The sequence below is a fragment of the Bubalus bubalis genome, chromosome 19 (assembly GCF_019923935.1).
Source record: "Bubalus bubalis isolate 160015118507 breed Murrah chromosome 19, NDDB_SH_1, whole genome shotgun sequence".
NCBI lineage: Eukaryota > Metazoa > Chordata > Mammalia > Artiodactyla > Bovidae > Bubalus > Bubalus bubalis.
Window position 1 is genome coordinate 474487 of NC_059175.1, and position 27995 is coordinate 502481.

General features: G+C 46.0%; 1 protein-coding gene across 2 annotated transcripts in view; it reads right to left on the minus strand.

Annotated features, from left to right (window-relative positions):
• SLIT3 (slit guidance ligand 3) overlaps positions 1-27995 on the minus strand; it is a 729759-nt gene that overhangs the window by 219399 nt on the left and 482365 nt on the right. For both annotated transcript variants that reach the window (XM_044932473.2, XM_044932474.2), the window contains exon 5: positions 23115-23186. In XM_044932473.2, the coding sequence (XP_044788408.2) occupies positions 23115-23186 (72 nt within the window). The remainder of the gene's footprint in view (positions 1-23114; positions 23187-27995) is intronic.

The following is a 27995-nucleotide window of genomic DNA, read 5'->3' on the forward strand; positions in this document are numbered from 1 at the left end:
TTCATTTGCAGTTATTACAATATATTTGCTAATTCCCCTTGTTGCACAACACATCCTCGAGCCTGTCTTACCCCCAGAAGTTTATACTTTCCACTCTTCCACCCCTACATCGCCCCTGTCTCTCCACTGGTAACTGCTGGTTTGTTCTCTGCCAGGCTGCTGCTTTTTTGTCACACTCACTAGTTTTTGTACCTTTTAGATTCCATACACAAGTGATATCACACAATACTTGTCCTTTTCTGAGTCACTTCACTTAGCATAATGCCTCCCAAGTCCATCCATGCAAATGGAAGATTTTCATTCTTTTTATGGCTGAATAGTATTCCATTGTGTAGGTATACATACACACATTGTATATATATACTCATACATACATAGTGTGTGAATACTGGAGGGCAAGAATACTGGAGTGGGCTGCCATGCCCTCCTCCAGGGATCCTCCGGACCCAGGAATTGAACGCGCATCTCTTGCGTCTCCCGACTGCCTGGGGGGCTCTTTACCACTAGTGCCACCTGGGCAGTCTATATGCACACACACACACACACACACAGTCCACAGCTTGATCCATTCATCTGTTGATGGACACTTAGGTTTCTTCCATATCCTGGCAATTGTAAATAATGCTGCCATGAACACTGGGGTGCATGTATCTTTTCAAATCAGTGTCTTTGTTTTTGGGATATATACCCAGGAGCGGAACTGCTGGGTCATATGGTAGCTCCGTTTTTAGCTTTTTGAGAAACCTCCATGCTATTTTCCATGCTGGTTGCATGAATTTACATTCCCACCAACAGTTTAGGAGGGTTCCCTTTTCTCCACATCCTCACCAACATTTGTTATTTGTGTTCTTTTTGATGATAGTCTAAAATGGGTGCATTTTATGGTAGGCAGATTATACTTCGATAAAATAGCCTCTTGATTTAGGTCCTTCTGACTTTACTTCCCATGCAAATATATACACATATAAAACTATAATCACACTTTTTAAAATGTACCTTCTATTTTATTTTTTTTAATTAAATGGGGATATATATGTCTTGGTAATTTGATTAAAAAAAAAACTTTATGATATATTGGCTGGATTCTTTACTAGTTTAATTCCTCATCTCAAACAGAAATAAGTAGTCAATTTCACCTTCCCACCCAGCCCAGCATCAGGTGAAAAATCATCCTGGCAGAGTAACCAAGCTTGAGGAAGCACTACAAATTTCAACATCTCCTGTTTGAGATGCCTTTCTCCTTCTCCCTACAAGATGTGTGGACTAAGCTGGCCTCAGGCAGATGGCACTGCCCACCGGGTCAGCTTTCACGGTGCAGCGCCGTCAGCAGAAACCAAAAGCTGGGCCAGGCTTCTCCACAGCTGGGAGGACGTGCATAGCGAGAAACTGAAAAAGGCGCCAGAGAAAACCAGAGACCCTGCACCCTCCACTATCTGGGGAAACAAAAGCCTCAAAGGACCCGAAAGGGAGGCTTTGTTCTCTGGCTTTGCCCCAGAGGAGGCTCTCCCAGGTCCTCCAGTGAACACTCCAATGCGCCCTCAGGATAGGGAAACTCCTTCAACCACAGCCTTCCTACGGGTTGGCAAATTAAGGACAACAAAGGCTGAGGCTTTGGACACAAAAGGAGTCAATACAGGTCACAATCCCGGCCTCTCTCATCCTCAAGGCACAAAGAGAAAGTCCAACATCACAACAGAGGCGTGCCTAGCCTCATGTGTGGGTAGGTCCCCCCCAATTCTGTTAATCCTCCATAGGCTTCTAACCATCATTTTAATTTGGACGGATTTCCCACAGTTGTTTTAAGAATAGTTAACAGTTTGAGTCACATCAACATAGGTTCAAATTTCAGCAATGCTGTGTGATCTTGGCAAACTACCTACCCAACCTTGCTGAGTGTACATTTGTTCATCCTTATTTCATTCCAATCCCAAAGAAAGGCAATGCCAAAGAATGCTCAAACTACCACACAATTGCACTCATCTCACATGCTAGTAAAGTAATGCTCAAAATTTTCCAAGCCAGGCTTCAGCAATATGTGAACCGTGAACTTTCTGATGTTCAAGCCGATTTTAGAAAAGGCAGAGGAACCAGAGATCAAATTGCCAACATCTGCTGGATCATGGAAAAAGCAAGAGAGTTCCAGAAAAACATCTATTTCTGCTTTATTGACTATTCCAAAGCCTTTGACTGTGTGGATCACAATAAACTGTGGAAAATTCTGAAAGAGATGGGAATACCAGACCACCTGATCTGCCTCTTGAGAAATTTGTATGCAGGTCAGGAAGCAACAGTTAGAACTGGACATGGAACAACAGACTGGTTCCAAATAGGAAAAGGAGTACGTCAAGGCTGTATATTGTCACCCTGTTTATTTAACTTCTATGCAGTGGCACCCCACTCCAGTACTCTTGCCTGGAAAATCCCATGGATGGAGGACCCTGGTGGGCCGCAGTCCATGGGGTCACTAAGAGTCAGACACGACTGAGCGACTTCACTTTGACTTTTCACTTTCATGCATTGGAGAAGGAAATGGCAACCCACTCCAGTGTTCTTGCCTGGAGAGTCCCAGGGATGGGGGAGCCTGGTGGGCTGCCGTCTATGGGGTCACACAGAGTCGGACACGACTGAAGCGACTTAGCAGCAGCAGCAGCAGCAGCATGCAGAGTACATCATGAGAAACGCTGGACTGGAAGAAACACAAGCTGGAATCAAGATTGCTGGGAGAAATATCAATAACCTCAGATATGCAGATTACACCACCTTTATGGCAGAAAGTGAAGAGGAACTGAAAAGCCTCTTGATGAAGGTGAAAGTGGAGAGTGAAAAAGTTGGCTTAAAGCTCAACATTCAGAAAACGAAGATCATGGCATCTGGTCCCATCACTTCATGGGAAATAGATGGGGAAACAGTGGAAATAGTGTCAGATTTTATTTTTCTGGGCTCCAAAATCACTGCAGATGGTGATTGCAGCCATGAAATTAAAAGACGCTTACTCCTTGGAAGGAAAGTTATGACCAACCTTGATAGCATATTCAAAAGCAGAGACATTAATTTGCCAACAAAGGTTCGTCTAGTCAAGGCTATGGTTTTTCCAGTGGTCATGTATGGATGTGAGAGTTGGACTGTGAAGAAGGCTGAGTGCCAAAGAATTGATGCTTTTGACCTGTGGTGTTGGAGAAGACTCTTGAGAGTCCCTTGGACTGCAAGGAGATCCAACCAGTCCGTTCTAAAGGAGATCAGCCCTGGGATTTCTTTGGAAGGAATGATGCTAAAGCTGAAACTCCAGTACTTTCGCCACCTCATACGAAGAGTTGACTCGTTGGAAAAGACTCTGATGCTGGGAGGGATTGGGGGCAGGAGGAGAAGGGGACGCCAGAGGATGAGATGGCTGGATGGCATCACTGACTCGATGGACGTGAGTCTGGGTGAACTCCGGGAGTTGGTGATGGACAGGGAGGCCTGGCGTGCTGCGATTCATGGGGTCGCAAAGAGTTGGACATGACTGAGTGACTGACCTGATCTGAAAAGAAGGATATCCCCACGAATCCCACTGGGTTGTTATAATAATTCAATGAGATGATAATAATTAACATTTAAAGTGCTTGCTCTGTGTGCTCACTGCTTTACAAGTGCGAAAGTGTTCATTCACTCAGTCATATATGATTCTTTGCAACCCCATGTGACTGTAGCTGCCAGGGTCCTCTGTCTATGGAATTTTCCAGCAAGAATACTGGAGTGGATTGCCATCCCCTTATCCAGGGGATCTTCCTGACCTAGGGATTGAACCTGGGTCTCCCACATTGCAGGCAGATTCTTTACTATCTGAGCCACCAAGGAAGCCCCCACTACTTTATAAATATTTCCTGACTTAAGTATTACGTGTAGTCTCCATAAAAATGAAACAAGCTTGAGAAGTCAGCCACTTGCTCAGGACAGCCAGGAGAGCTGGGACTCACACCCAGATTTCTTTTACTTCAGTGCAGAACTTTATTCAGCATGTCAGTGGCTCTCAAACATACTGAATTAGCTGAAGAGTGAATTAAAAATTTAGATTCTTGGGCCTTGACTGGAAACTGATTCACTCGGTCATTAATAGGGCTCAGGAATCTGCTTTCTTAATAAGGTCAGGAGATTTAGAAGCAGGTGGTTTTCAAACCACACTTGGAAACGTTGCACATGGCTATATTGAAACAACATGATTATTACCTTACAATCATTACTTAAAACAAAAGGAGAGACATTCCAGGGTGGATGAGCACTAGAGGAAGGAAAGGGACTATAGGATTTGTGAGCTCTGGTCATTTCTCAAAGAACACAGGATCAATGACAGGGTCAAGATGGCACGGGAGATGGAAGGGGCACAGAGATAGATGTGCATGAATTGAGTAAACAGTCTATCTAAATAAATAACCATGACTCAAGCTAGAGAATGCGCTGGTCCCAGGAGACTTGGAGGCTTTGGGATGCTTCAGTGAAGATGACTGCTGGGGTGTGACTTTGAAAGAAGCAGAGCAAAGGCATTCACTTCAGGAATGGGCCAGGGAGATGCTCTGATGCAGCAAACCCACTTCCTGGCAGAGTATAGGGTTTGGCCTCAAAACATGATGAGAGTTGGCCGAAGGGGAAATTCAAGTTCAGAGTCAGGGCTCTGCTTAGCGCAACGAGCAACAGCCCATGCAATATGGTGTCAGGAGTTTACACTCGCACATTTGTCCCTCTTTAGCCATCTTAATTGTTACCACCAGAGTCCCTCTTTCAGGGCCCTTTAAGACAGGTGGATTTTAACTGGTTTGAGAAATTACGGCACCATGACCTGCCAGCACATTAGCAAGGGTTAGATTATTAAAACATGGGGCTACAGGACAAACCACCAGAACCTTTTGCTTGCTTCTAGTCCTGTGGCCAGTTCACTGGTGGTAGGGGGTGGGGTGGGGTGGGAACTTTAGCCTGTGGTTGAATCTGACCCACGGATGGTGTGCTCTGCCCTGCCCAGTGTGGATGCTCAGTGTTTAGAAAAGATTTTATGTTTAGATGCCAACATGCCAGAATCAGATGATTTCACACAGAAATCTAAATTTCTTGCTTCTTTCAGAAAAATGAAAAACAATTGTTAATTCCGGGCCTCTGTGCATCCACTGGAGAGGACCAGCTTAGATGAAGCCCACGTTCTCCAGGGAGCGGTTCCCACCACCTCCTGCTGCTCCTTACACAGAACTCAGGCTGCGTTCAACTGTCCTTTGTCAACTCATGGGGTCTAAGTTTATAATCCCTTATTGAAGGGTTTTATCTTCAATATACTGGATCAGAGAAAATCCTCAAGCCCACCAAATCACACCCTCCAAACCCTCTCTTCCCTTCCAACCCTGCAGGCCAATAGCACAACTGTGAAATAATCTCTTTGCATCCATGAAAGTGGAAAGATGTGCGGGGGTTAGGGTTCAGAATATTAATATGTCCTAAGCATCTGCTTTGTGCCATGTTTCACCTTAAATCCTTTCCCCTCATACATGAAAGTGTGTGCCTGGTGGACTAGTGGCTAAGACTCTGTGCTCCCAAGGCAGGGGTCCCTGGTTTGATCCGCAGTCAGGAAACTAGATTCCACATGCTACGGCTAAAGACTGTGGATACTACAACAAAGATTGAAGATCCTGTGTGCTGCAACTAAGATTTGACACAACCAAATAAATATTTTTTAAATGAATAGCTTGGTTAAGGGTAAATCGTCTTCATTTGATTGAGAAGGGGATGGAGGCGCAGGGAGCAGCAGCAGTGCCCAACCAGCAAAGCACAAAGAAGAAACCCCAGCTATTGTACCAGAGACTGGGATCTTTCCAGGGTAAGAGGTGGGTTGCTAACTCTTCCTTTAAGATGGCTCTACACAGCAATGGGATCCTCTGGAAGCTAGTAATTAGGACTAGTGAAGCAGGCCTGCTGGGACAGGTGGGCACACGGCACATGGAAGAAGGAAGCTGCCATTCAGCTCCACTCTATTACTACATGATTTTTCCAGAGGAGCTGGAAATACAGATTTTTTTTTTTTTTTAATGCACAAAAAGAGGAAACGCAATCTATCTGGATATGGGATTTGGGCCACAGCTTTTGATCTTCATGACATGCTCCTCTAAGCTTTTAGTCAGTATTGCATAGTGGTTACAGGATCTAGATTTAAACTCTCTGGGTTCAAATCCCCGCTCAGCCACTTGCTGTCAGCATGTGACTGTGGCTAAAGCCCTTCCCTGTACTTCAGGTTTATCATCTGTGAACTGGTGACAGTAATCATATTGTCATAAGGTTTAAACGGGATCAGTTCAGTTCAGTCACTCAGTCGTGTCCGACTCTTTTTAGGTCGGTGATGCCATCCACCATCTCATCCTCTATTGTCCCCCTCTCCTGCCGCCTTCAATCTTTCCCAGAATCAGGGTCTTTTCAAATGAGTCAGCTCTTCAAATCAGGTGGCCAAAGTATTGGAGTTTCAGCTTCAACATCAGTCCTTCCAATGAAAACCCAGGACTGATCTCCTTTAGAATGGACTGGTTGGATCTCCTTGCAGTCCAATGGACTCTCAAGAGTCTTCTCCAACACCACAGTTCAAAAGCATCAATTCTTCGGTGCTCAGCTTTCTTTTTTTTTTTTTTTTAATTTTATTTTCTTTTTAAACTTTACATAATTGTATTAGTTTTGCCAAATATCAAAATGAATCCGCCACAGGTATACATGTGTTCCCCATCCTGAACCTTCCTCCCTCCTCCCTCCCCATTCCATCCCTCTGGGTCGTCCCAGTGCACCAGCCCCAAGCATCCAGTAGTCCAACTCTCACATCCATACATGACCACTGGAAAAACCATAGCCTTGACTAGACGAACCTTTGTTGGCAAATTAATGTCTCTGCTTTTTAATATGCTGTCTAGGTTGGTCATAACTTTTCTTCTAAGGAGTAAGCGTCTTTTAATTTCATGGCTGCAGTCACCATCTGCAGTGATTTTGGAGCCCCAAAAAATAAAGTCTGACACTGTTTCCACTGTTTTCCCCAACTATTTCCCATGAAGTGATGGGACCGGATGCCATGATCTTCATTTTCTGAATGTAGAGCTTTAAGCCAACTTTTTCACTTTCCTCTTTCACTTTCATCAAGAGGCTCTTTAGTTCCTCTTCACTTTCTGCCATAAGGGTGGTGTAATCTGCATATCTGAGGTTATTGATATTTCTCCCAGCAATCTTGATTCCACCTTGTGCTTCTTCCAGCCCAGCGTTTCTCATGATGTACTCTGCATAGAAGTTAAATAAACAGGGTGACAATAAGCCTTGACTTACTCCTTTTCCTATTTGGAACCAGTCTGTTGTTCCATGTCCAGTTCTAACTGTTGCTTCCTGACCTACAGATTTCTCAAGAGGCAGGTCAGGTGGTTTGGTATTCCCATCTCTTTCAGAATTTTCCACAGTTTGCTGTGATCCACACAGTCAAAGGCTGTGGTATAGTCAATAAAGCAGAAATAGATGTGTTCCTGGAACTCTCTTGCTTTTCCGATGATCCAGTGGATGTTGGCAATTTGATCTCTGGTTCCTCTGCCTTTTCTAAAACCAGCTTGAACATCTGGAAGTTCACATTTCATGTATTGTTCAAGCCTGGCTTGGAGAATTTTGAGCATTATTTACTAGTGTATGAGATGAGTGCAATTGTGCAGTAGCTTGAGCATTCCTTGGAATTGCCTTTCTTTGGGATTGGAATGAAAACTGACCTTTTCCAGTCCTGTGGCCAATGCTGAGTTTTCCAAATTTGCTGGCATATTGAGTGCAGCACTTTCACAGCATCATCTTTCAGGATTTGAAATAGCTCAACTGGAATTCCATCACCTCCACTAGCTTTGTTTGTAGTGATGCTTTCTAAGGCCCACTTGACTTCACATTCCAGGATGTCTGGCTCTAGGTGAGCAATCACACCATTGTGATTATCTGGGTCGTGAAGATCTTTTTGGTACAGTTCTTCTGTGTATTCTTGCCACCTCTTCTAAATTTCTTTTGCTTCTGTTAGGTCCATACCATTTCTGTCCTTTACTGAGCCCATCTTTGCATGAAATGTTCGCTTGGTATCTCTAATTTTCTTGAAGAGATTTCTAGTCTTTCCCATTCTATTGTTTTTCTCTATTTCTTTGCATGATCACTGAGGAAGGCTTTCTTACCTCTCCTTGCTATTCTTTGGAACTCTGCATTCAGATTGGTATATCTTTCCTTTTCTCCTTTGCTTTTCACTTCTCTTCTTTTCACAGCTATTTGTAAGGCCTCCTCAGACACCCATTTTGCTTTTTTGCATTTCTTTTTCTTGGGGATGGTCTTGATTCCTGTCTCCTGTACAATGTCATGAACCTCTGTCCATAGTTCATCAGGCACTCTGTCTATCAGATCTAGTCCCATAAATCTATTTCTCACTTCCACTGTATAATCATAAGGGATTTGATTTAGGTCATACCTGAATGGTCTAGTGGTTTTCCCTACTTTCTTGAATTTCAGTCTGAATTTGGCAATAAGGAGTTCATGATCTGAGCCACAGTCAGCTCCTCGTCTTGTTTTTGCTGACTGTATAGAGCCTCTCTATCTTTGGCTGCCAAGAATATAATCAATCTGATTTCAGTGTTGACCATCTGGTGATGTCCATGTGTAGAGTCTTCTCTTGTGTTGTTGGAAGAGGGTGTTTGCTATGACCAGTGCGTTCTCCTGGCAAAATTCTATTAGCCTTTGCCCTGCTTCATTCTGCACTCCAAGGCCAAATTTACCTGTTAGTCCAGGTGTTTCTTGACTTCCTCCTTTTGCATTACAGTTCCCTACAATGAAAAGGACATCTTTTTTGAGTGTTAGTTCTAGAAGGTTGTAGCTCTTCATAGAACTGGTCAACTTCAGCTTCTTTGGCATACTGGTGGGGCATAGACTTGGATTACTGTGATACTGAATGGTTTGCCTTGGAAACGAACAGAGATCATTCTATCATTTTTGAGATTACAGCCAAGTACTGCATTTCAGGACCCTTTTGTTGACCATGATGGCTACTCCATTTCTCCTAAGGGATTCTTGCCCACAGTAGTAGATATAATTGTCATCTGAGTTAAATTCACCCATTCCAGTCCATTTTAGTTTGCTGATTCCTAAAATATTGACATTCACTTGTGCCATCTCCTGTTTGATCACTTCCAATTTGCCTTGATTCATGGAGCTAACATTCCAGGTTCCTATGCAATATTGCTCTTTACAGGACCGGACCTTGCTTCCATCACCAGTCTCATCCACAATTGGGTGTTGTTTTTGCTTTGGTTCCATCTCTTCATTCTTTCTGGAATTATTTCTCCACTGATCTCCAGTAGCATATTGGGCACCTACCGACCTGGGGAGTTCATCTTTCAGTGTCCTATCTTTTTGCCTTTCTATACTGTTCATGGGGCTCTCAAGGCAAGAATAATGAAGTGGTTTGCCATTCCTTTCTCCAGTGGACAATGTTTTGTCAGACCTCTCCAGCATGATGGTGTCTGGTACATGGTCAGGGCTCTATAAGAACGTATTACCTACTAAGAAGAATGTGTATCTGTGCAGAGTTACTCCTTCTTTCTTGAGAAAGCCTCTGTTTATTCTGGGTGTGGGGACAGAGGTTCAGGGATACATAGGAGCATTTTGGGTAGTCTGGGCTTTAGAGGGATTTCAGAACAAATACTTCATGACTGTCCCCCAAGAAATGCTATTGCCTCTAAGAGCAGAAAAAGAAGTTCAAACTTCCTAATAAAATGTTAATTAGCTATAAAATTCCAGAACTGCTCCTGGACCATGCACCGTGGAAACCCAGACTTACTCACCGGAACTTCCTTGTCTGGCTAAGGTAGTTTTCCTGGCAGACCTACTTCTTGAGAGCCAGTCATCGGCATTTAGAAGAATTTAGGTTTGCCATTGTGCCTGAAGACTGGTTATAGAGAAATTTAAAGGAAGGTGTTAACAATGGCAAATAATAGCTGTCGTTTTAAATGGACACATTGTAACACCCTGCCCATTTACAGAGCAGAACGCCAGTGGCAGGCAACCAAGCGCTCCACTCAGGCATGGCAGGCGCTGTGCATACGGATTTGTCAGCTTCAGGACACGGCGCTCTGAAACATCAGCTCTTATAGCAAAGCGCTCGAACCGCAAGCAGTGTCAAGGCTATCTCAGGCTCTGAACACCGGGGCCCACACCCTGCACCAACAACCTCCTTGTCTACCCGACGAGTAATTTTTGAGCACTGTGGCTGACAGGTCTTCCCCATTGAGTCAGTAAGAGCTCCCTTTCCCGAACTGGCCATTTCCTTGAGACACAGAGCATCATCTGGTGCAGCGAGCAGAAGGCCAGATGGTGCAGGAAAGTTGGCTGAACTCAGACCTGCTGCAGAGATCACTAGCCAGCCCGAAGGATGTTGGAAAGATTCTAGAGCCCCTCAGCCTCATTCCAGAAAATATCTCTCAGTCAACATCTAACTTCCTCTTTTCCTTTTCTCTGAAGGTGAGCCCAGCCCAGACCTCAACCTTAATATCCAAATTCTGGGCATCAAGATCTGCTGTCAATCTGACTCCTCTTTTCTGCTGTCCCTCACCAAAGCCTGGCTTCTTGACTCTGCTCCTGAGTTCTGTCTTGATAACAATAAAGCTTTGCTCCTCTCTGATAGAAGGTGGTCTTAAAGAATCATCACACTAAACAATCTGACCTAAAAAGACTGTCTGTCTAGCCCCAGTGATTTTTTAAGCCTTTTTTAATTAAAAAAAAAAAAAAATAAGACTCTTCATTCCACCAAAGTCTCTTTATGAAGCTTACTGTCTAAAAGAGACAATTTTAAACATTATCCTTATTGGAAAACTACTTTTTATCTGTCAGCTCTCGGAGCACTAGAGTTTCTCAGTACACACACTGAAATCCACTGATCATAACGTGTCCATGACTTATTTTAACAAATGTGAAAACTGAGACCAAGAGGTTAAGTGGCGCCCTGAGGGGAGTGTTAGTATTGGTTTCCTATTGCTGCCAGAACAAATTACCCCAAATTTAGCGGTTTACAACAAACAAAACAAACATATTTTCTTAGCATTCTGGAGGTCAGAAGTTCTAGATCAGTTTCACTGGGCACGTGCCAAGGCATAAGCAAGGCTATATTCCTCCTGGAGGCTTTAGGGGACAGTCTGTTTCCTTGCACCCTCCAGGATTATTAGGTGGGTCCACATTCCTTGCGGGACCTGGGGGATTAGGAGGGCTTCCCTTCTAGCTCAGTTGGTAAAGAATCCGCCTGCAATGCGGGAGACCCAGATTCGATCCCTGGGTTGGGAAGATCCCCTGGAGAAGGGAAAGGCTACCCACTCCAGTATTCTGGCCTGGAGAATTCCATGGACTATATAGTCCATGGGGTCACAAGGAGTCAGACATGACCGAGCGACTTTCACTTCACATTCCTTTCCCCACATGGTCTCTTCTTCCTCTGCTTCCAGCTCATGTCTTCCTTCTTTTAAAGAACCTTCTGATTACACCAGGCCTACTGAAGAGCTGACTCAGTGGAAAAGACCCTGATGCTGAGAAAGACTGAAGCCAAAAGGAGAAGGGGGCTGCTGAGGATGAGATGTTTAGATGGCAATGACTGACTCAATGGACATGAATTTGAGCAAACTCTGGGGGATAGTGGAGGACAGAGAAGCCTGGTGTGCTGCAGCCCATGCAGACACAAAGAGCTGGACACAACCTAGTGACTAAACAACAAATTGAAATAATCTGGGATAATCTGTCTACTTCAACATCCTTAATTTCATCACATCTGCAAAGTCCCTTTTGCTGATAGGGTACATGGTCACATACTTCAGGGAATAGGATGTGCACCTTTGTGGGGGTGCGGGGGGTCATTATTCAGCCTATCTCACATAGGCAGCAATTAATAGCAGAGCTGTGACCAACCCCGGACTTCCTGGGCTCTTGATGGGGACTGGGGGAGGGAATGGGGTGAGGAAGATACATCTTTTTATCTGAACTATCTTGTTCCTGGTCTATTACAAGCCATAAACCAGAACAGGGCAGTCCCACTGAAAGAAAGAAGAGAAGGTGTGAAGTTAAAATTTTCAGAGTTAGGGTTACTTTGGGAGCAGAATATCATAAATATAAGCTTTGTTTCTGGGTATGTAGGCTCCTCTGTCCATGGAATTCTCCAGGCAAGAACACTGGAGTGGGTTGCCATTCCCTTTTCCAGGAGATCTTCCAGACCCAAGAATTGAACCCGAGTCTCCTGCACTGCAGGCAGATACTTTCCCATCTGAGCCACCAGGGAAGTCCCATGTAATTATCTAGGAAGGGAAGATTTAGTCTGTTAGATGTGATAATCTCAGCCAAATTAACTCTCAGAGATGGAATAAGGGCAGAAGTATTATTAATCTTCATAGCAATACCATGATGAGAGCAATATTATTTCCACTTAACATATGGGGAAACTGAGGCTAAGAAAGAGATAATTTGCTTAAGATCACATAGGTGATAAAAGTTAGAGTTTGTTTGATTCCAGGCAGTCTAATTCAGGAACCTGAACACTTGACCGTCTAAACATTCCAGAGTTGATGTGGTTTATACTGAGACTCACGCATGGGCAGGTTCTTTGAATCACAGATCTTCTCTGAAGGAGAAGAAACTGTCACCTTCCTGGCTTAGGCTATGAGACTTTTCCTGCTGGTTTGCTCTGTGGCACTTAAACTTGCAAGGTGTCCCTACCTTCTCTCCAAGAAGAAAAAAAGATGATTCATGCTGTTGACTCTGAAAAGCTGAATAAACATAAGCTATTGTGAAGGGCTATAAACGGTGAAGGGATGAGATGTTTAGATGGCATTTAAAAGCTCACCCTTCTCTGCTTGGCAGAATAGAAGGAGGAGGGGCAGAATAGAAGGAGGAGGGCATTTCCAGGGCAGTGAGACTCTTCTGTGTGTTACTACCATGGTGGACACCAGTCATTACACATTTGCCCAAACCCACTAAGTGAGCCCTAAGGTGAAATACGGCTCTTAGTGAAAATGTTCAGTATTGGTTCAGCAACTGTGACAAATGTACCGCACACTCAAGCAAGGTGTTATTAACAGCAGAGACTGTGTGAGGGGCAGGCAGGGGGCACATGGGAACTCTACTTCCCACTCACTGCTTCCATGAACCTAAATCTGCTCTTCAAAAAATAAATTAAATTTTTTTCTACTAATTAAAAAAAAAAAAGAAGAAGAACTCATACTTTTAGACAATCTCAACGGTCTTCTCAGAAATATTTTCCCAATGGTGAGCATTACAGCTTGCTCCTGCCTGGGGTCGTGGCTGGTGCTGCAGACCACAGATGCTTTTCCAAGGCTCCCCATTGAATCATGCCTGCTGCTTCCTACAAGCCATCACCCCGTGCTTGTCAAGTCTCAGCCCTTTTCCTAGCTAACCCCTCAAAAACAGTTTAGACTTGTCTTAGATTTCGCTGACTAGCCTGGTTGCCTTGAGAGAGTTTCTGAATTTCTTTGAGCCTCAACTTCCCCACCTATATCTAGAAGCTAATAAAACTTTCCCTAATGATCTGGCTGGGCTGTTGCATTAATTAAACAAGATAGTACCAACGCAGGCTTTGGGCAAACCACAAAGTAGCAGTGTTCACATATTTAAGACACAGAGTTTCCCTACTTTACACCTCACTGGTATTTTCCCCATTTTAGCTTGTGAGCCTGAGGCTCAGAAACATAAGTTACCTGTTTAAAGTCACATAAGTCATAGCAGCAAATCGAGAATTAAACACGAATATCAAGTCTGACCCCATAACTCATACTTTTTTTTTCTGACTTTTTATTTTGTATTGGGATATAGTTGATAACAATGTTGTGATAGTTTCAGGCGAAGGGAATGGGTCATACCAATACATGTATCCATTCTCCCCCAAACTCCCCTCCCATCCAGGCTGCCACATAACACTGATAGAGCTCCCTGTGCTACACAACTCACACTTCTAACCACTCCACTACAGTGACCCCAAATGAGGTAAAGAATCAGAACAGCAATAGGTGCTAGGGTCTCAAAGTGTGGTCGCCACTGTGATAACCATCTTCCCTCTTCTTAAGGCCCTTTCGTTTCCCTTCGGATCTACAAGTCTCCAGGCAAAAGCTCGGTGCAACAGTGAATGCCTCATAGGACTGCTCAGCCCTGCTCGGAGGGGCCCAGAATCACTGCGGCTTCTTGCCAGCCTGCAGGAAAAGATGCGACTCTAGGTCACGTGCTTGTCGTAAACTCCGTTTGCTGTGTATTTAGTGCTCAGAGAAGTTAAATATCCGTGATGGTTTTTTAAAAAAGAATTTGGCCTACAAATAAAAATATCCCAGATGAGAAATTTTAGTGCTGGATCCAGAATAAGAGTCTCTGTTATCCTGAAGAAAAAAAAAAAAAAAAAAAAAAAAGAAGGCTTCTCTGGGCTGATTCTTACAGCTTTGCTTTTATCCTTCTTTGTTCCAAGATATAGACATGCTCTTTCGCTCAGGGTTTTAGCAGTCCTCTAAGTGTTGGCATCTTTTTGTTCTGAAAGTCACCCACTTATTTTCAATGTTTATTGAGCATCTACTATGAACCAGGCATGAAACTAACTCAAATAAAACAGTGGGTAAGACAGATTCTCCTTCAACCTCTGCATAGCTTGCAGGCTGTTGGAGCAGAAAGACGACTCAGAAGGCAGTTAGAACTTAGGATGGGGGGTTATGTGAAATATCTAATGCCCAATGGAGGCCCTCTAACACAATCTATAAAATGATGTAATCTTGGCCTAGAAGGGATTCTATGTGTTGCCTGTATAGCTTCCAGTTCTAGACACAACTTCTGGGAAGTGGCACTTACCACCACCTTGCTTTTGTATAAAGTGAAAGTCACTCAGTTGTGTCCAACTCTTTGCAACCCCATGGACTCTACAGTCCATGGAATTCTCCAGGCCAGAACACTGGAGTGGGTAGCCTTTCCCTTCTCCAGGGGATCTTCCCAACCCAGGGATCGAACCCAGGTCTCCCGCATTGCAGCTGGATTATTTACCTGCTGAGCCACAAGGGAAGCCCAAGAATACTGAAGTGGGTAGCCTATCCCTTCTCCAGCGGATCTTCTTGACCCAGGAATCGAAACAGGGTCTCCAGCATTGCAGGAGGATTCTTTAACAACTGAGAGCTATCAGGGAAGCCCGCCTTTAGATAACACTGTATCATATCTTAAATAAACTGGCAAATTAGACTCCTTGAGTCTGGAGAAGATAGGATACACTTTGGATAACACTGTATCGTATCTTCTGCAGACCAAAGGAGGCTAATTTGCCAGTTTATTTTACTATTGGCCTCGGTTCAGAGGATTAACTTTAATAAATCAACTGGTATTTATTGAGCACTTACATTGTTGGCCCTGGGAGCAGAAGGAGCAGAGTGCTCTCGGGGAGAATGTATCATATTGTACACACTCTTTGTGCACCTGTTGGTCTCCTTCTGTGATGGTGTGTCTCAAAACCAGGGGCTGTGCTTACTCATCTTTTTCTTTCCAGGACTTGCTCTGGATCTGGTGAGGGTAAGGGCTCCATGATGGTTTGTGGAAGGAGGAAGGGAAAAATGGAAGAGCTGTAAGAAAGAAGGAAGGAGGGGAGGAAGGAGTAAGGGAGGGGAGTGGAGGGGAGGGAGGAGGAAAGAGAGGGAGGAGGCAGGCAGGCGGGCTGCTGGGATTCTTTTCTTCAGACAGCTTATTTGGGTAGCACTTAGCATCCTGGGGTGCAGTCCAACTTCCTCCAGCGGCACCTCTGAACCTGACACACACAGCCAGGAATGCAAAGAAGGAGAGGCTAGGAACCCGCTGCACCTGGGGAAGGTGACGCATCGGCATCTGCTTGCCACCTGTGAGCAGATTTTCCCAATTCTCCCTTCCAAGAGGCAACAGGCTTCCATCAGGAGAGGCAGGCACCAGTCATGTCCTCTGTCTCCACCCACTAAGCCCTGGTGACAGGCACTCGGTTCACTGTCCAGTCCGCCCCGTGGGCCTGCCAGCTTTCTCCAGGTTGCTGCCAGCTCTCTGCAGGTTGCTGCTGCCTCTTTAGGTCCACTTTGCCTGCTTGAATTCAGGACCATAAGCTTTCAACAAGTCTTCTCACTGGCCAGCCCGACTTCAGTCTCTGCTTCTCACCCTCCCCACTGACACCAGAGCTGTCTTTTTGAAATGAAATTCTGCTTATGCTGCTCATCTACTAGAACCTTTTCAGTGGCTCCCCCTTGCTGTTGCTGTACTGATCAGGCATTCAAGGTCCTCCCTGACCCCCACTCCTCCATATTCCGCCTCCCCTCCCTGCTATCCTCATCTCTCTTCACTGTTCCTCTTGCTCACTGTGCATCAGCCATGAATCTCTGACAAGACCCAACTCTTTCACACACTTCTGTCCCTTTGCACAGGTGGGTAATTTTTCATATGCTGTTCCTTCGGCCTGGAATGCCCTTCCCCCAGCTGAACTCCTACTCATCCTTCAAGACCCAACTCATGTCACTTCCTGAGTGAGGCCAGAATCAGGTCTGCTTCCCGCATCTTTGTTCTTACCTCCAACAGAGTCCTGGCCCCTGTCCTGAACCCACTGATTTACTAGTTTGCCTCCTCATCACACTGTGAGTTCTCTTTCTATAATATTATTTTCATATTAAGTATTTCAACAATTGTGCATGATTTCTTATATGGAGTAGGCCAACTGCAAACACTTGAAAAATGAAAGAACAAACACATTCATTTGATATATTTTTTGTCAATCTTTTTCTCTGCTATGACCTGTTTAGGCACTGGGGATTCCACAGTGATTGAGATGGGCAGGGTTCCCGTGTGCACATGTTCACTGTGTCTGACATCAGAGACAGGGTGACAAGTAGAGGAAGAAGATCATTTCAGAGGCCAGTGCATGCTCTTAACAAATATAACTGGGTAGTAGGCTAGAGAACAAGGGCAGTGGGGGCTGGAGAGCTGCTCCAGATGGGTAAAGTAAGGCCACTCTAGGAGGTGTGATGTCTGAGCTTAGACTTAAACCATCTGAAGGAGCCGACTGTGTGGAGTTCTGAGGGTTTAGCCTACCACAAAAAGGGAGCAGCAAGTGCAAAGGTCCAGTGCAGAAAGAAGCTCAGGCTGTGTGTGAGAAGCACCAGATGAGCGAGAGAGGACCCAGACAATGCAGTCTTGCAGGGCACGGCCAACAGCATGAACTCTGTACCAGGTGCAGCGAAGAGTGAGCTGAGCTGAGATGAGCAGACAGAGATGCCACCAACCGATGGGCGGCCCCTGCCCCTCCCTCACCCTCACACAAGATTACTGCCTGCTCATGGGGCCGAGACAGCCCTCATTAATCTCAGGAAGCGGGAGGGCAGACTCGGGCAGTGCAGCAACTCAGACTAACTAGGGAACACAAAGGCTGCCTGCCCAGCTTTGTTTTGAAAGCGTCAATTCCAAATTCTGCTAGCTGGCAGAGACAGGGGTTATTGATTTTCTCTTCTGGAATGCATGTCCTACAGAGTCCTCGCAAATAGAAACTGAAAAACAGAGGAAAACATAACTGCTGAGAAAGATAGAGCAAGGGGACATTTTTAAAAAACAATCTATGCTGGTTTTGTCTTTTTCTTATTACGCTTTGTTGGATTGTGGCTTGTCATCTCTCTTTTTGTTCCAATTCATTTTCTCCCTTATTTCTATGTCTTATGATTCTCTCTCTCTCTTCTCTCTTTCCCCCCTCTTTTTCCTCCCTGGGTCTTCACTGATCCCTATCATGGTATTTGCATATTGAAGGCAGAGAACATTGGCATGTCAAATATTGGTCTCTCTACAGGTCGGTATGCCTGAATGCCTCTTTTGCCAGAGCAATCTAGCCATCTTATTATCTCTCTTTGTTTATTTATTTATTTATTGTGTGTTAAAGATGATTCTACTTTTAAAATTTTATTTTTATTTTTTAAAACTTTTCATTGGAGTTTTTGAAGCGACTGAGTGCACAGACACACACTTGTTTTATAATGGTATTGTGTTAGTTTCTACTGTACAGCAAGGCGAATCAGCTATACATATACATATATCCCCTCTTATTTCAATTTCCTCCACATTTAAGTCATCAGAGCACTGAGTAGCATCCCCCATGCTATACAACAGGTTCTCATTAGTTATCTTGGTATCAGAGTGAAAGTGTCAGTTGCTCTGTCATGTCTGACTGTTTGCAACTCCATGGACTGGAGCCTGCCAGACTCCTCTGTCCATGGAATTCTCCACGCCAGAATACTGGAGTGGGTAGCTGTTCCCTTCTCCAGGGGATCTTTCCATCCCAGGGATTGAACCCAGGTCTCGCCCATTGCAGGCAGATTCTTTACTGTCTAAGCCACCAGGGAAGCCCCTGCTGATCTTATTTACAAAGCAGAAATAGAGACACAGACATAGAGAACAACCTATGGATACCAAGGGGGAAGGGGAGGACGGGAGGAATTGGGAAGTTGGGACTGACATATATACACTGTTGATACTACGTATAAAATAGACAACTAATGAGAACCATTGTCTCTCTTTAAATAGAGAAGCTCTCCTCTCCCAGGCAGGCACTGTAGCAGGATCAGCCCATAAAACCAGCTTTGAGTAATTGCATAGAGGGATATCCCCAGCTAATCGCATTCTTTCTTTTCTCCAGAGAAGCAGGAAGCAAATCCGGGCTTCCTTCTGCTGCCTGGGTGGGGGCAGCACTAAACCCCCAGCACCTGCATGACACCGGTGCCTCCTCATCCCCACCAGGTTCAAACACTCCACGGCCCTTTCAGCTCTGATGAATCAGGCCTCTGCTTGCCAGCAGCCCCGTGGGTTACTTCCCTTCCTCTTTCTGCTGGTGGGGCTGAGTGGGGAGCAAGTTGGGTAGACAGAAATGTCCATGGACTGAGTCCAGAAGATGGGTGGGTGAGTACTAAGTGCAGAGGCCTAGGCCCAACGGGGTCTGCTGACTTTTACTAAATTAAATGCAACACACTCATTGAAACTTAGTTTTGTCATCTGGAAAATGGGGGTAACAGTCTCTTCCTTCTTGAAGGGGAATGTCAGGATAAGCGAAGAAAATCCACATCAAGACTACAAAATCATAAACCACAAATAGCCAATCCTTGATTTTCTCCTCTTAATAGTATCATGAATCGACAGCCTGATACTGCAATAATTTATCATCTCCTATTTTGCTTAAGTAATAGTAGAAGACTGTTACGTTCCCTGGCAGGTGGTTCTCAGATCAACGGCAGGGATATACATTCCCGAGGTTTAAAATTTGCTCTTTGTCACTCACAAGAAAGACAATCTACAACTGGGTGATTGAGGTGTGGCTGAGTAGGGTGTTCCCTTAACAGGTTTTATACAAACAATTTTTACAAACTGTCTCCTATTTCACATGTAGTGCTGCATATTTAAATGTACAACTACAGCCATCAACCTTTATTCAGATGCTTCCTTCTTGACCTTGCTCCACAGCTTGGGTCCTAGACCTTCAATTGCGTGCCTGCATGCGTGAGTGTTCGGTCATGTCCAACTCTTTGTGACCCCATGGGCTGTAGCCTGCCAGGCTTCTCTGTCCATGGGATTTCCCAGGCAAGAATACCGGAGTGGGTTGCTATTTCTCCAGGGGATCCTCCCGACTCAGAGATCGAAGCCGTGTCTCCTGCACCGGCAGGCAGGTTCTTTATCACTGTGCCACCTGGGAAGCCCCGTGCCTCTAATTACCTACACTTCATTTTCTCTTAAGGCTAGGAGATGATTGAGTTTTATACCCTCTGAGTTAAACCAGAGATGCAGCTGTGACCACAGACCAAAGTCAGAGAACCAGCAGGAACAGGGTGGGAGGTCAAGTTCACCAATTTCCTAATGCACAAAAGATGCTCCGCCCACACCGTGGAAGACTTGACACTACTTTACACTCAACTCAGCATCTTCCAGCCTCGATCTTCCTCCTGATCTTTTGATCTCTGTGGAATAGGAGCTCCAAGAAGGCAGAGCCCACAGGTACATATCTTACTTCCTGTGTTTTTCCCTAGAACTGGCATTTAGTAGGAGCTCAGAAAACATCTGAGCCTGCATGTATGGATGACTATCAGAACTTGCCATCACTCTCTGTGTCATCTAAATATGGAACGTATCCTTTTCCTCTTCTTTTCCTCAGTCTAATAATTCACTGATTGCCAGCCCTGCTGCCTTGGTTCTCCCTGGCATCTTATTGTGGGACTCCTCCTTTCACTCCTGCCTGCGAGCCCTGACCCCCATGTTGGACCAGCCTCATCTCCACATCCGCTCTCCTTCTTCCACCTTCTCCTGTCCGAGGTTCCTCTTCCAGAGTGAATGTTTCCATCATGACCTCTTTCAGGTCGGAAGCTATCCACCTTCTCAGTACCTAGCTAAAGTGCATGCTCCTTGCAGGCAAGGCTCACCACCACCTGGCTCCACCTCTCTTTCTGACCTGCTCACCTATTATTCTGGCGCATAATCTCCCTACTCTGCACACAATATTTGCCCGTTCACTCTGTGCATTCCAATCAGGATTCCAGGCTCAGTGCAAGTCTTTACAATTATAACCACACTACAGCGCTCGTTCTGACCTGATCACCTGTGACTCTGGCTCATGATCCCCCAACTCTCACGAGACGGCTCAGCTTGTGTCCCTTGACACCCAACTTGTATAGGCTTGCCTCCCCACTCTGCACACACCATTTGCCTGTGCGTTCTGTGAATTTCGTCGTCACTCTGTCTGGGCTCAGTGAAAAGCTTCACAATGACAACAACAACAGAAGACAGTGGTAACATTAGCTACAACTTTCTAAGCACCTTCCGAGTGCCAAGTAAAGTACTGTATTATATTCAAACGTGTTATTCCATTCACCTTCACAAAAGCCCTGGAGGTGAAGTACAATTCTCATCCTCCTCTCACAGAGTAGAAATCAAGGCTCAGAGCGTCAAACGCTGTACCCTGGGGTCACAGAGTCAGTACGGGGAACAGCTGGGTATCAGGCACATGTCTAGCAGATAACCAGAGTCATGGTTCTATCCTTTAGGTGACACTGCCTAAAGCTAGTGTTCTTCTTCGAGCTCTGACAGTCCTTCGTAACGCATGGCCACTGGTCAGCTCATTTTCCTGTGGGCTGTTAAAACTCTTGATTTTCTCTCAGATGCATGCTTCTTGTCCCCAGTTACACCATAAGTCACCTGAGACCATGACTCATACTTCTGGGCCTTAGAGGTCCTGGTCCCCCAGAGCATGCTGACTGATCAGAAGCATTAAGTAATCAACCTCTTGCGCTTTGTTGGTTAATTCATCCTTTAAGCAGTGAGTTTATTTGCCTCCCCTGTTCCCCTAGACCCTTGCTGTTCAGGATGCACATCTGGGTGGAAAAGGAGGCCCTGTCCATAGTGCTTGAGTTTGCAGACTCTTAACACCTGCTCCTGAGGCCTGTGTGAAATCAGAGACAGTACAGAGAATAGCAACAATAAACCCTCAAACCCCAGCAACTACTGAGGATGACTCTAAGAATGAATCACTTTCCTGAGAGTCAAAAATGTGCTTAGTAATTACACAGTCCTGCTTATCCATCACCATGATTTACTTTTATTAACTGGCTCATTTAAAAGTACAGCCATGACACAGGATAGATATATCCCTTTCTGTATGTAAGATGTTGATTGGGGGCTCAACAATCAGGAAGATGGTTGACTTTGAGTTAGTCACTGTTCTCTGGTCCTCAGTTTTCTCACTGACCTGGGAAATTTAGGGATCTGATCCTTTCCTGCTTTTCTGGGACGCTGTTCAACACCACCTCTTTTGTGCTCCATCTTGAGTCACAGTCTCCACAGTCTTTGTCTGCTCTTCCCAGCCCTTCTCTGATGCTGGGCAGATGAAGCAGTGGGCAGCCTCCTACCTGGAGACCCTTGCACAGTCCTCTCTGGCCCTTGCCCCCTTCACTCCAGATGCCTGTGCCCTCTGGTGTGCTTCGCATATTAAACACCTAAAGCTTTCTGCTCAGTTCTCAGCAAGGGGAGGCAGATAGCCTATATTGGGAAGCCATCATCAGCTGCCTGGCACACCGAAGTCCCCGCAGTCCTTACAGGGAAACGTCAGAGCTACAGTAGTTTTGTTTTGTTTTGTTTTTTTAATCTCCTTCAAGACTTTTCAAGTTGGAGACAAGCCTGTGCAGGAGGCCAGTGGGCAGAAGCGCCCCCTCTGTGCCCCTCTCCAAACTCAGGTTCTGAGCACATGGACTCAGGAGGGTAGGCAGAAAATTCCAAAGGCACACTCCTGGTGAAGGAAGGGCCCAGGAGCCATGATTAGCGGCAAACAGTGGGGGCCAGGCAAGAACCGACAAAAGCCATTTGGCAAGTTCAAAAGCAGGGTGATGGAACAGTTCTGCACCAGTTGCGGTAACGGGCAAGGGAATCCTAAAATGACACAGACCTGCCCATGCGCACGTGTGCACACAGACTCACGGGAGTGCAGAAAGGGTACACAGACCGGTCCACTACTTTTGAAACTTCCTATGAATCAATACTTACTTCAAAATAAAAAATGAAGAAAAGCCCCAAGCGCCTAGTGCAGTAGGTCTGGCTATGTCGCCCCAGGATCCTGGCACACAAGGCCTGATGCTCCCTCACAAGCTCCTACTTATTAACAGTGAGATCTTCACCATCAGGATCTTCAGCATCATCAAGGCTCCCACTTGCTGAACACTTACCACGTTGAGGCACTCAGCATGAAAAGCATTTCCTCATTTGCACCAACACCCCACCAGGTTATCACCCCCGTTTTACAGAAGGCAATGAGCTTGGGAGAAGCTGCATCGAGCCTCAGGCCACAGGGCTGCTGTGGAACAGGAGTGGGACTGGGGTCTGGGACTCTATACTGATGCTTGGGGCCGAATGATCGAAGAAGAGCTGCCTCGGCATTCTGGAAACCACTTCAGCACACCCCTCAATCTGTCCCAAAGGCAGCTGGCCGGAGGCAGCTCCAGGCGCGGGATGCTGCCTGCCTGTCCCGGTGCTCACCCCGCCTTTGCCCAGAGAGCCGTCTGCAGCAAAGCAGCAGAAACATCACTTACAGGTTCTTCACGTCGGCGATGCCGCGGAACGCCTTCCTCGGGATTCCCAGGATCTGGTTTTCGCTCAGATCTCTAAACAAGAAGAGAAGAGGCACAGGCGTTAAGGACCCAGCCAGGTTTTATCTGCATCTCATTATGATAACAAAACCCCTCTGGTGGCTGCGTCTGCGGTCAGGAGTGTTTGGGGAACTGTTTAGTTTCAGGCCCCAGGCTGGGAGCAGCCCTCACATTGTTCTTCTGGTGACGGCCTTGCTGAAATGGTTCGCAGGCGGCAGGCTGCCTCCAGGGCGGGCTCTGTGGGTGGTCTCGCACCTCCAGGCCGCGAGCCAAGCGTGGGTTATTTGTTGCACACTGCACCCAATTCTGTTTTGCCACCTCCCAGAGATGACCCCTTCCTCCCCTCCCCCATTACGCCCCTCCCCCAGGGCAGGGTCAACCCCTCTCCCTCTCCCATCTTCTCAGGGACTCTCCTTTGTCATCTGAGATGGGAATGCAGCCTGGCCATCCGGATTTTCTGACGTTGGGGGAGATGCCATCTCCGCTTTTCTGGGGCTCCGGAGAGACTCGGGGTGGGGGGGCCTCCTGGATTGTCTTAGGGATAGGTATGATGGATTCAAGTTGCATTTCCACAAACCCACCCAAAATAGGGGTTCTACTGCACTTCATGTAGTATTTAGCAGCGTACCATGCTGTTTTGAGCAGGGAGGGGAAAGGGACAAAGTTCGGGTCTCAAAGCTGCTCAGAAACAAGTCTGTATCAGCGTCCTCTTTAAGAATCCCCAAAGCCTCAATTTCCTTTCCTGAGACCCATGCGTTTGTTTTGGTTCTCACGGCCTTCCAGTTTTCTTTTTTGCTGGACCAAATATATGCACCTGTTTTCATTCATACCCCAAAGCTTGCTTGGGGTCTTAGTGAGTAATCAAGCATATATTTGTGTATCAATCATGTCTATATATACAAATATGTATCTTCCTTATTTTGAAAAGAACACAATAACTTTCAGATATTAAGGTAAAAAATGTCCTACCCAGACACAACCACTGTTACCAATTAGGAGTAATATATATATATTTCACCAATATGATCTCATAGTATATAGTCTGCTATAACCCTTTTTTTCCCACTATATTGAGAACATCTGTTTCTGTCATTAACAGTATGCCAATGCCAACATTTCTTAATGGCCGTACATCGTCTGATTCTACAGATGGCTATGATCCTATGCTGTCAAGTATTTATTTATTTGTCATTTAAGGCAACCCTGGGATGAATTTTCCCAGTGCCCACACATTTTGAGGACACTTGTTTGGCTACCTCCTTGATATAAAGTTGTATGAGGAGATGTACTGGGTCACAGGGAAAATGTCTTAAATTGCCATGCTGTCCTAGAGGCAGCTGGACATTCCCATGCTGATTTTCCATGGGCACCTAATCCAAAGCTATGCTGCTGCTGCTAAGTCGCTTCAGTCGTGTCTGACTCTGTGTGACCCCAGAGACGGCAGCCCACCAGGCTCCCCCGTCCCTGGGATTCTCAAGGCAAGAACACTGGAGTGGGTTGCCATTTCCTTCTCCAATGCATGAAAGTGAAAAGTGAAAGTGAAGTCGCTCAGTCGTGTCCGACCCCTAGCAACCCCATGGACTGCAGCCTTCCAGGCTCCTCCATCCATGGGATTTTCCAGGCAACAGTACTGGAGTGGGGTGCCATTGCCTTCTCCGAATCCAAAGCTATAGATGATTCCAAATATATTTGGAAAGAGAAGTCAGACCACCATCCTCCACTAAAACCTGGGCCCTCTAAATTAACCATTTTGCCAGGAGCAAGAGGAAACCTAGGAAGCAGGAGAGAGGTGTCCCTTTTTTGCTCTCATCCGCTGAGCTGAGTGGCCCTACTCTGAGCGGTGGGCCAAACTCAAGATCCATGGAGACATGGGCCACTATTAGGCCCCGAGGCCAGGTCTGGTGTTGGGGTCAGGTGCAGAGACAAATTCAGAGGGAAGTCTTGGGGCTGAGTAACAGGGTGCTCCCAGTCTCGAATCCAGTTTCCTCTGCCTGCAACTGATGTCAGTCAATTCAGATGCAGAGTGCGCCCCGCTGCAGGCTCCCCAGGCTGGGCCTGATTCAATGAGCAGGGCTCCAGCCTGCAGTCTGGGCGCTGAACAAAGCCCATGACAACAGCAGAGGTCAGGCAGTGTCACCAAGGCCACTCCCCTGCTCTCCATCAGCCTTCAAGAGAAGGGGGCCCAGGTCCTGTCATCCGACTCAGGCAATTTCCACCAGGCATCTGGGCTGAACCCGAGGCTCTGGCAGCCACAAAGGGCCCAGTCTTTTCTGCCAAGTGGAGGCTGGTCTCCAGGACAGCGAGCCCCTGCCCGCTTCTCTCTCAGGCTTGGCTGCTGGCTTTGGCCGCTCTGGGAAACCGCTCAGGCCACATTTTTGGCAAACAGCTAATGATCAAAATCAGGGGCAGGTAGAGGAAACAGGAGAGAGGTTTAGAATGGTCAGCTCTAAGCACATTTGAAACCCAGATGAAGTGGTACATAGTCCAATAATGCCTTCACCCTTTGGGTTTACTTACCCCAGTATACCGAACCAATAACAATTGTATGCGTATTCTGGTTTGCAGTACAGTGGGATGAAGAGAGGACAGTCTTATTTAAGCACAAAAATCTGGTGGAGGTGCCGGGCAATCTCCCACGAAAGTGGTCACACAAACAAAATCCTGCACTGGGATGGGACGGCTACATGGGTTTCCATTCACTTTTCTCTGGCTGTAAACACACCCGGTCTTGCTCCTACTTTCAGAAGCCCCATTTAAAGCACTGCTCTTGCCACCTCCTTGCCATGCCTTCCTCTTGCCACAATTTGAGCAAAACTGTAGATGGTAGGGAATTTATCTGTTCCCCCATGACAATCTGCTTGTAAATTTTATTAATTTTATTTTCCATGGAGCCTCTTTTCTCTGGCTACTGGTACCACTGCCATTTATCTGCAGGACTGTATATTGATTTTATAAATACCTCTAGTGGGCTGACAAACTGGCAGCTTTAATGGTGTTACTGATGGGGTGTGGAGGAGGGTTCAGGGCTGGGTGCTCCATTTTCGGTAACTGTCCCTTCACAATTATCTTGGGGCCTTTGTGAGGGTTCCTAATAGTGTGTTTATCTCAGCGTGATGCCAGAGCATGGAGCTATTGTTAAGTACTATCTTTGAGAGAGACAAGAGCCACCATTTTCGCCTGACACTTAGATAAAAATAACAAAGTCTATCCGGGGTGCTCAGAGCGTAGTTCTGGCCAGTTGCTTGTCGGGGGTTAGTGCTTCCCTCTTCCTGGAGAGATGCTCAAAAGTGGCCAGGGAAAAAACCCTAGAGGAAAGGAAGAGGTTGGACTAGGGTGAGAGAGAATTGAGCTGGGGTTTTCTAGGGCAATAAAAGAAGATGACCGGTAGGAAAGGCTTTCTTGGTTGGAAAATGGGGCTACAGATTGGAATGCATTTTTAAATAATTAGGACTCAGAAAGGAGAACTGCATTAGCTAAAGTGCATTTTCCTGCTTCCAGAAAATGATTAACCAACTGATTATTCCATCCCAAAACACCAAACCAAAGAGGACTTATTAAGGAGACAGTAAGTCAAACAGGAGTTGGCAAGAACCAATAGATCCCCCTTCCAGCCAGCACTCCCCCCCGCCCCCGCGCCTTTTTAATTTACTAAAATGCTTTGGACACAGATTAACTTTCTTCGCAAATTTATTATTGTTTCATCTACCTTGAAACGGGAAATGCAGACACTTTGATAAATGGATTGAAAGGTTGTCTAGTTTCAGTGGCGCTTTTGAAATGCTTCCCGGGGCTCTCCCTGCAATGTCAGGCATGCTTTGTTCTCAGAGTAGCGGTGAATGACAGTCCCCACCTTCAGCCCACCCCTGCCTCCCCATGTTTACCAGGCAAGGCAAGACGCAGGAAAATGCTCTCCTCTCTGCTCCGGTGGGGACAAAGTGTTTGTCCTGATCACCTTCAAGCTACGAGGAAGTCCTGTCTGTGTTAAATGGCAGTTTATGGGGGCGGGGGAGATTCGCTCCTGGAGGCCCATCTCTAATTACTCCCAAGTTTCAGGCACGGTTTGGAAGCTCCCCAACCATGGGAAATTCTTGTGTCTGAAGTGATAGAGCCACTTATTAGCTGTATGATCACAAATACTACTGAAATGCTCCATGCCTCAGTTTCCCCTTATTGATCTCCTGCAGATTAACACTGAGGATGAAATGAGTTGGTGTGTGTATACTTTGCACAGTGCCTGGAACCCCGGAGGCATTCAGTGAAAGGCTGCATTTATTTCTTGAACTTTCCCCCATTCCGTCCTGGACTTACAGTGCTGAAAATGTCCCTTTTCACCAACCTCAGGACATAAGCCTACAACTCCGCAAAGAATAGAACACGTAAACATCGTTACTATTCTTTTCATAAAATCTGAGGGAGATCAAATTTCCTCTCGGGTTTTCCTGGTGATCCAGTGGTAAGAATCTGCCTGCCAATGCAGGGGACACAGGTTCCACCTCCAGTCCGTTAAGATTCCACATGCTGCAAGGCAAATAACCCTGAGCACTGCAACTACGGAAGCCCGTGTGCCCCGGGCCTGTGGTCCGCAGCAAGGGAAGGCGCCGCAGGGAGAAGCCTGCGCACTGAGCTAGAGGGTAGCCCTGGATCACCGCAACTAGAGAAAACCCAGCACAGCCAAGGGTAAAAATAAACAAATAAATGATTTAAAAACTTCCTCTCATCTATCATCTAGATAGCAGTATCCTTATTTGACTCTAGATTCTTTTGGATAAAACAGGAGCGTTTGATTCAGGAAGAAAGGAGTATCTTAGAGGGGGCTCTTTCAGA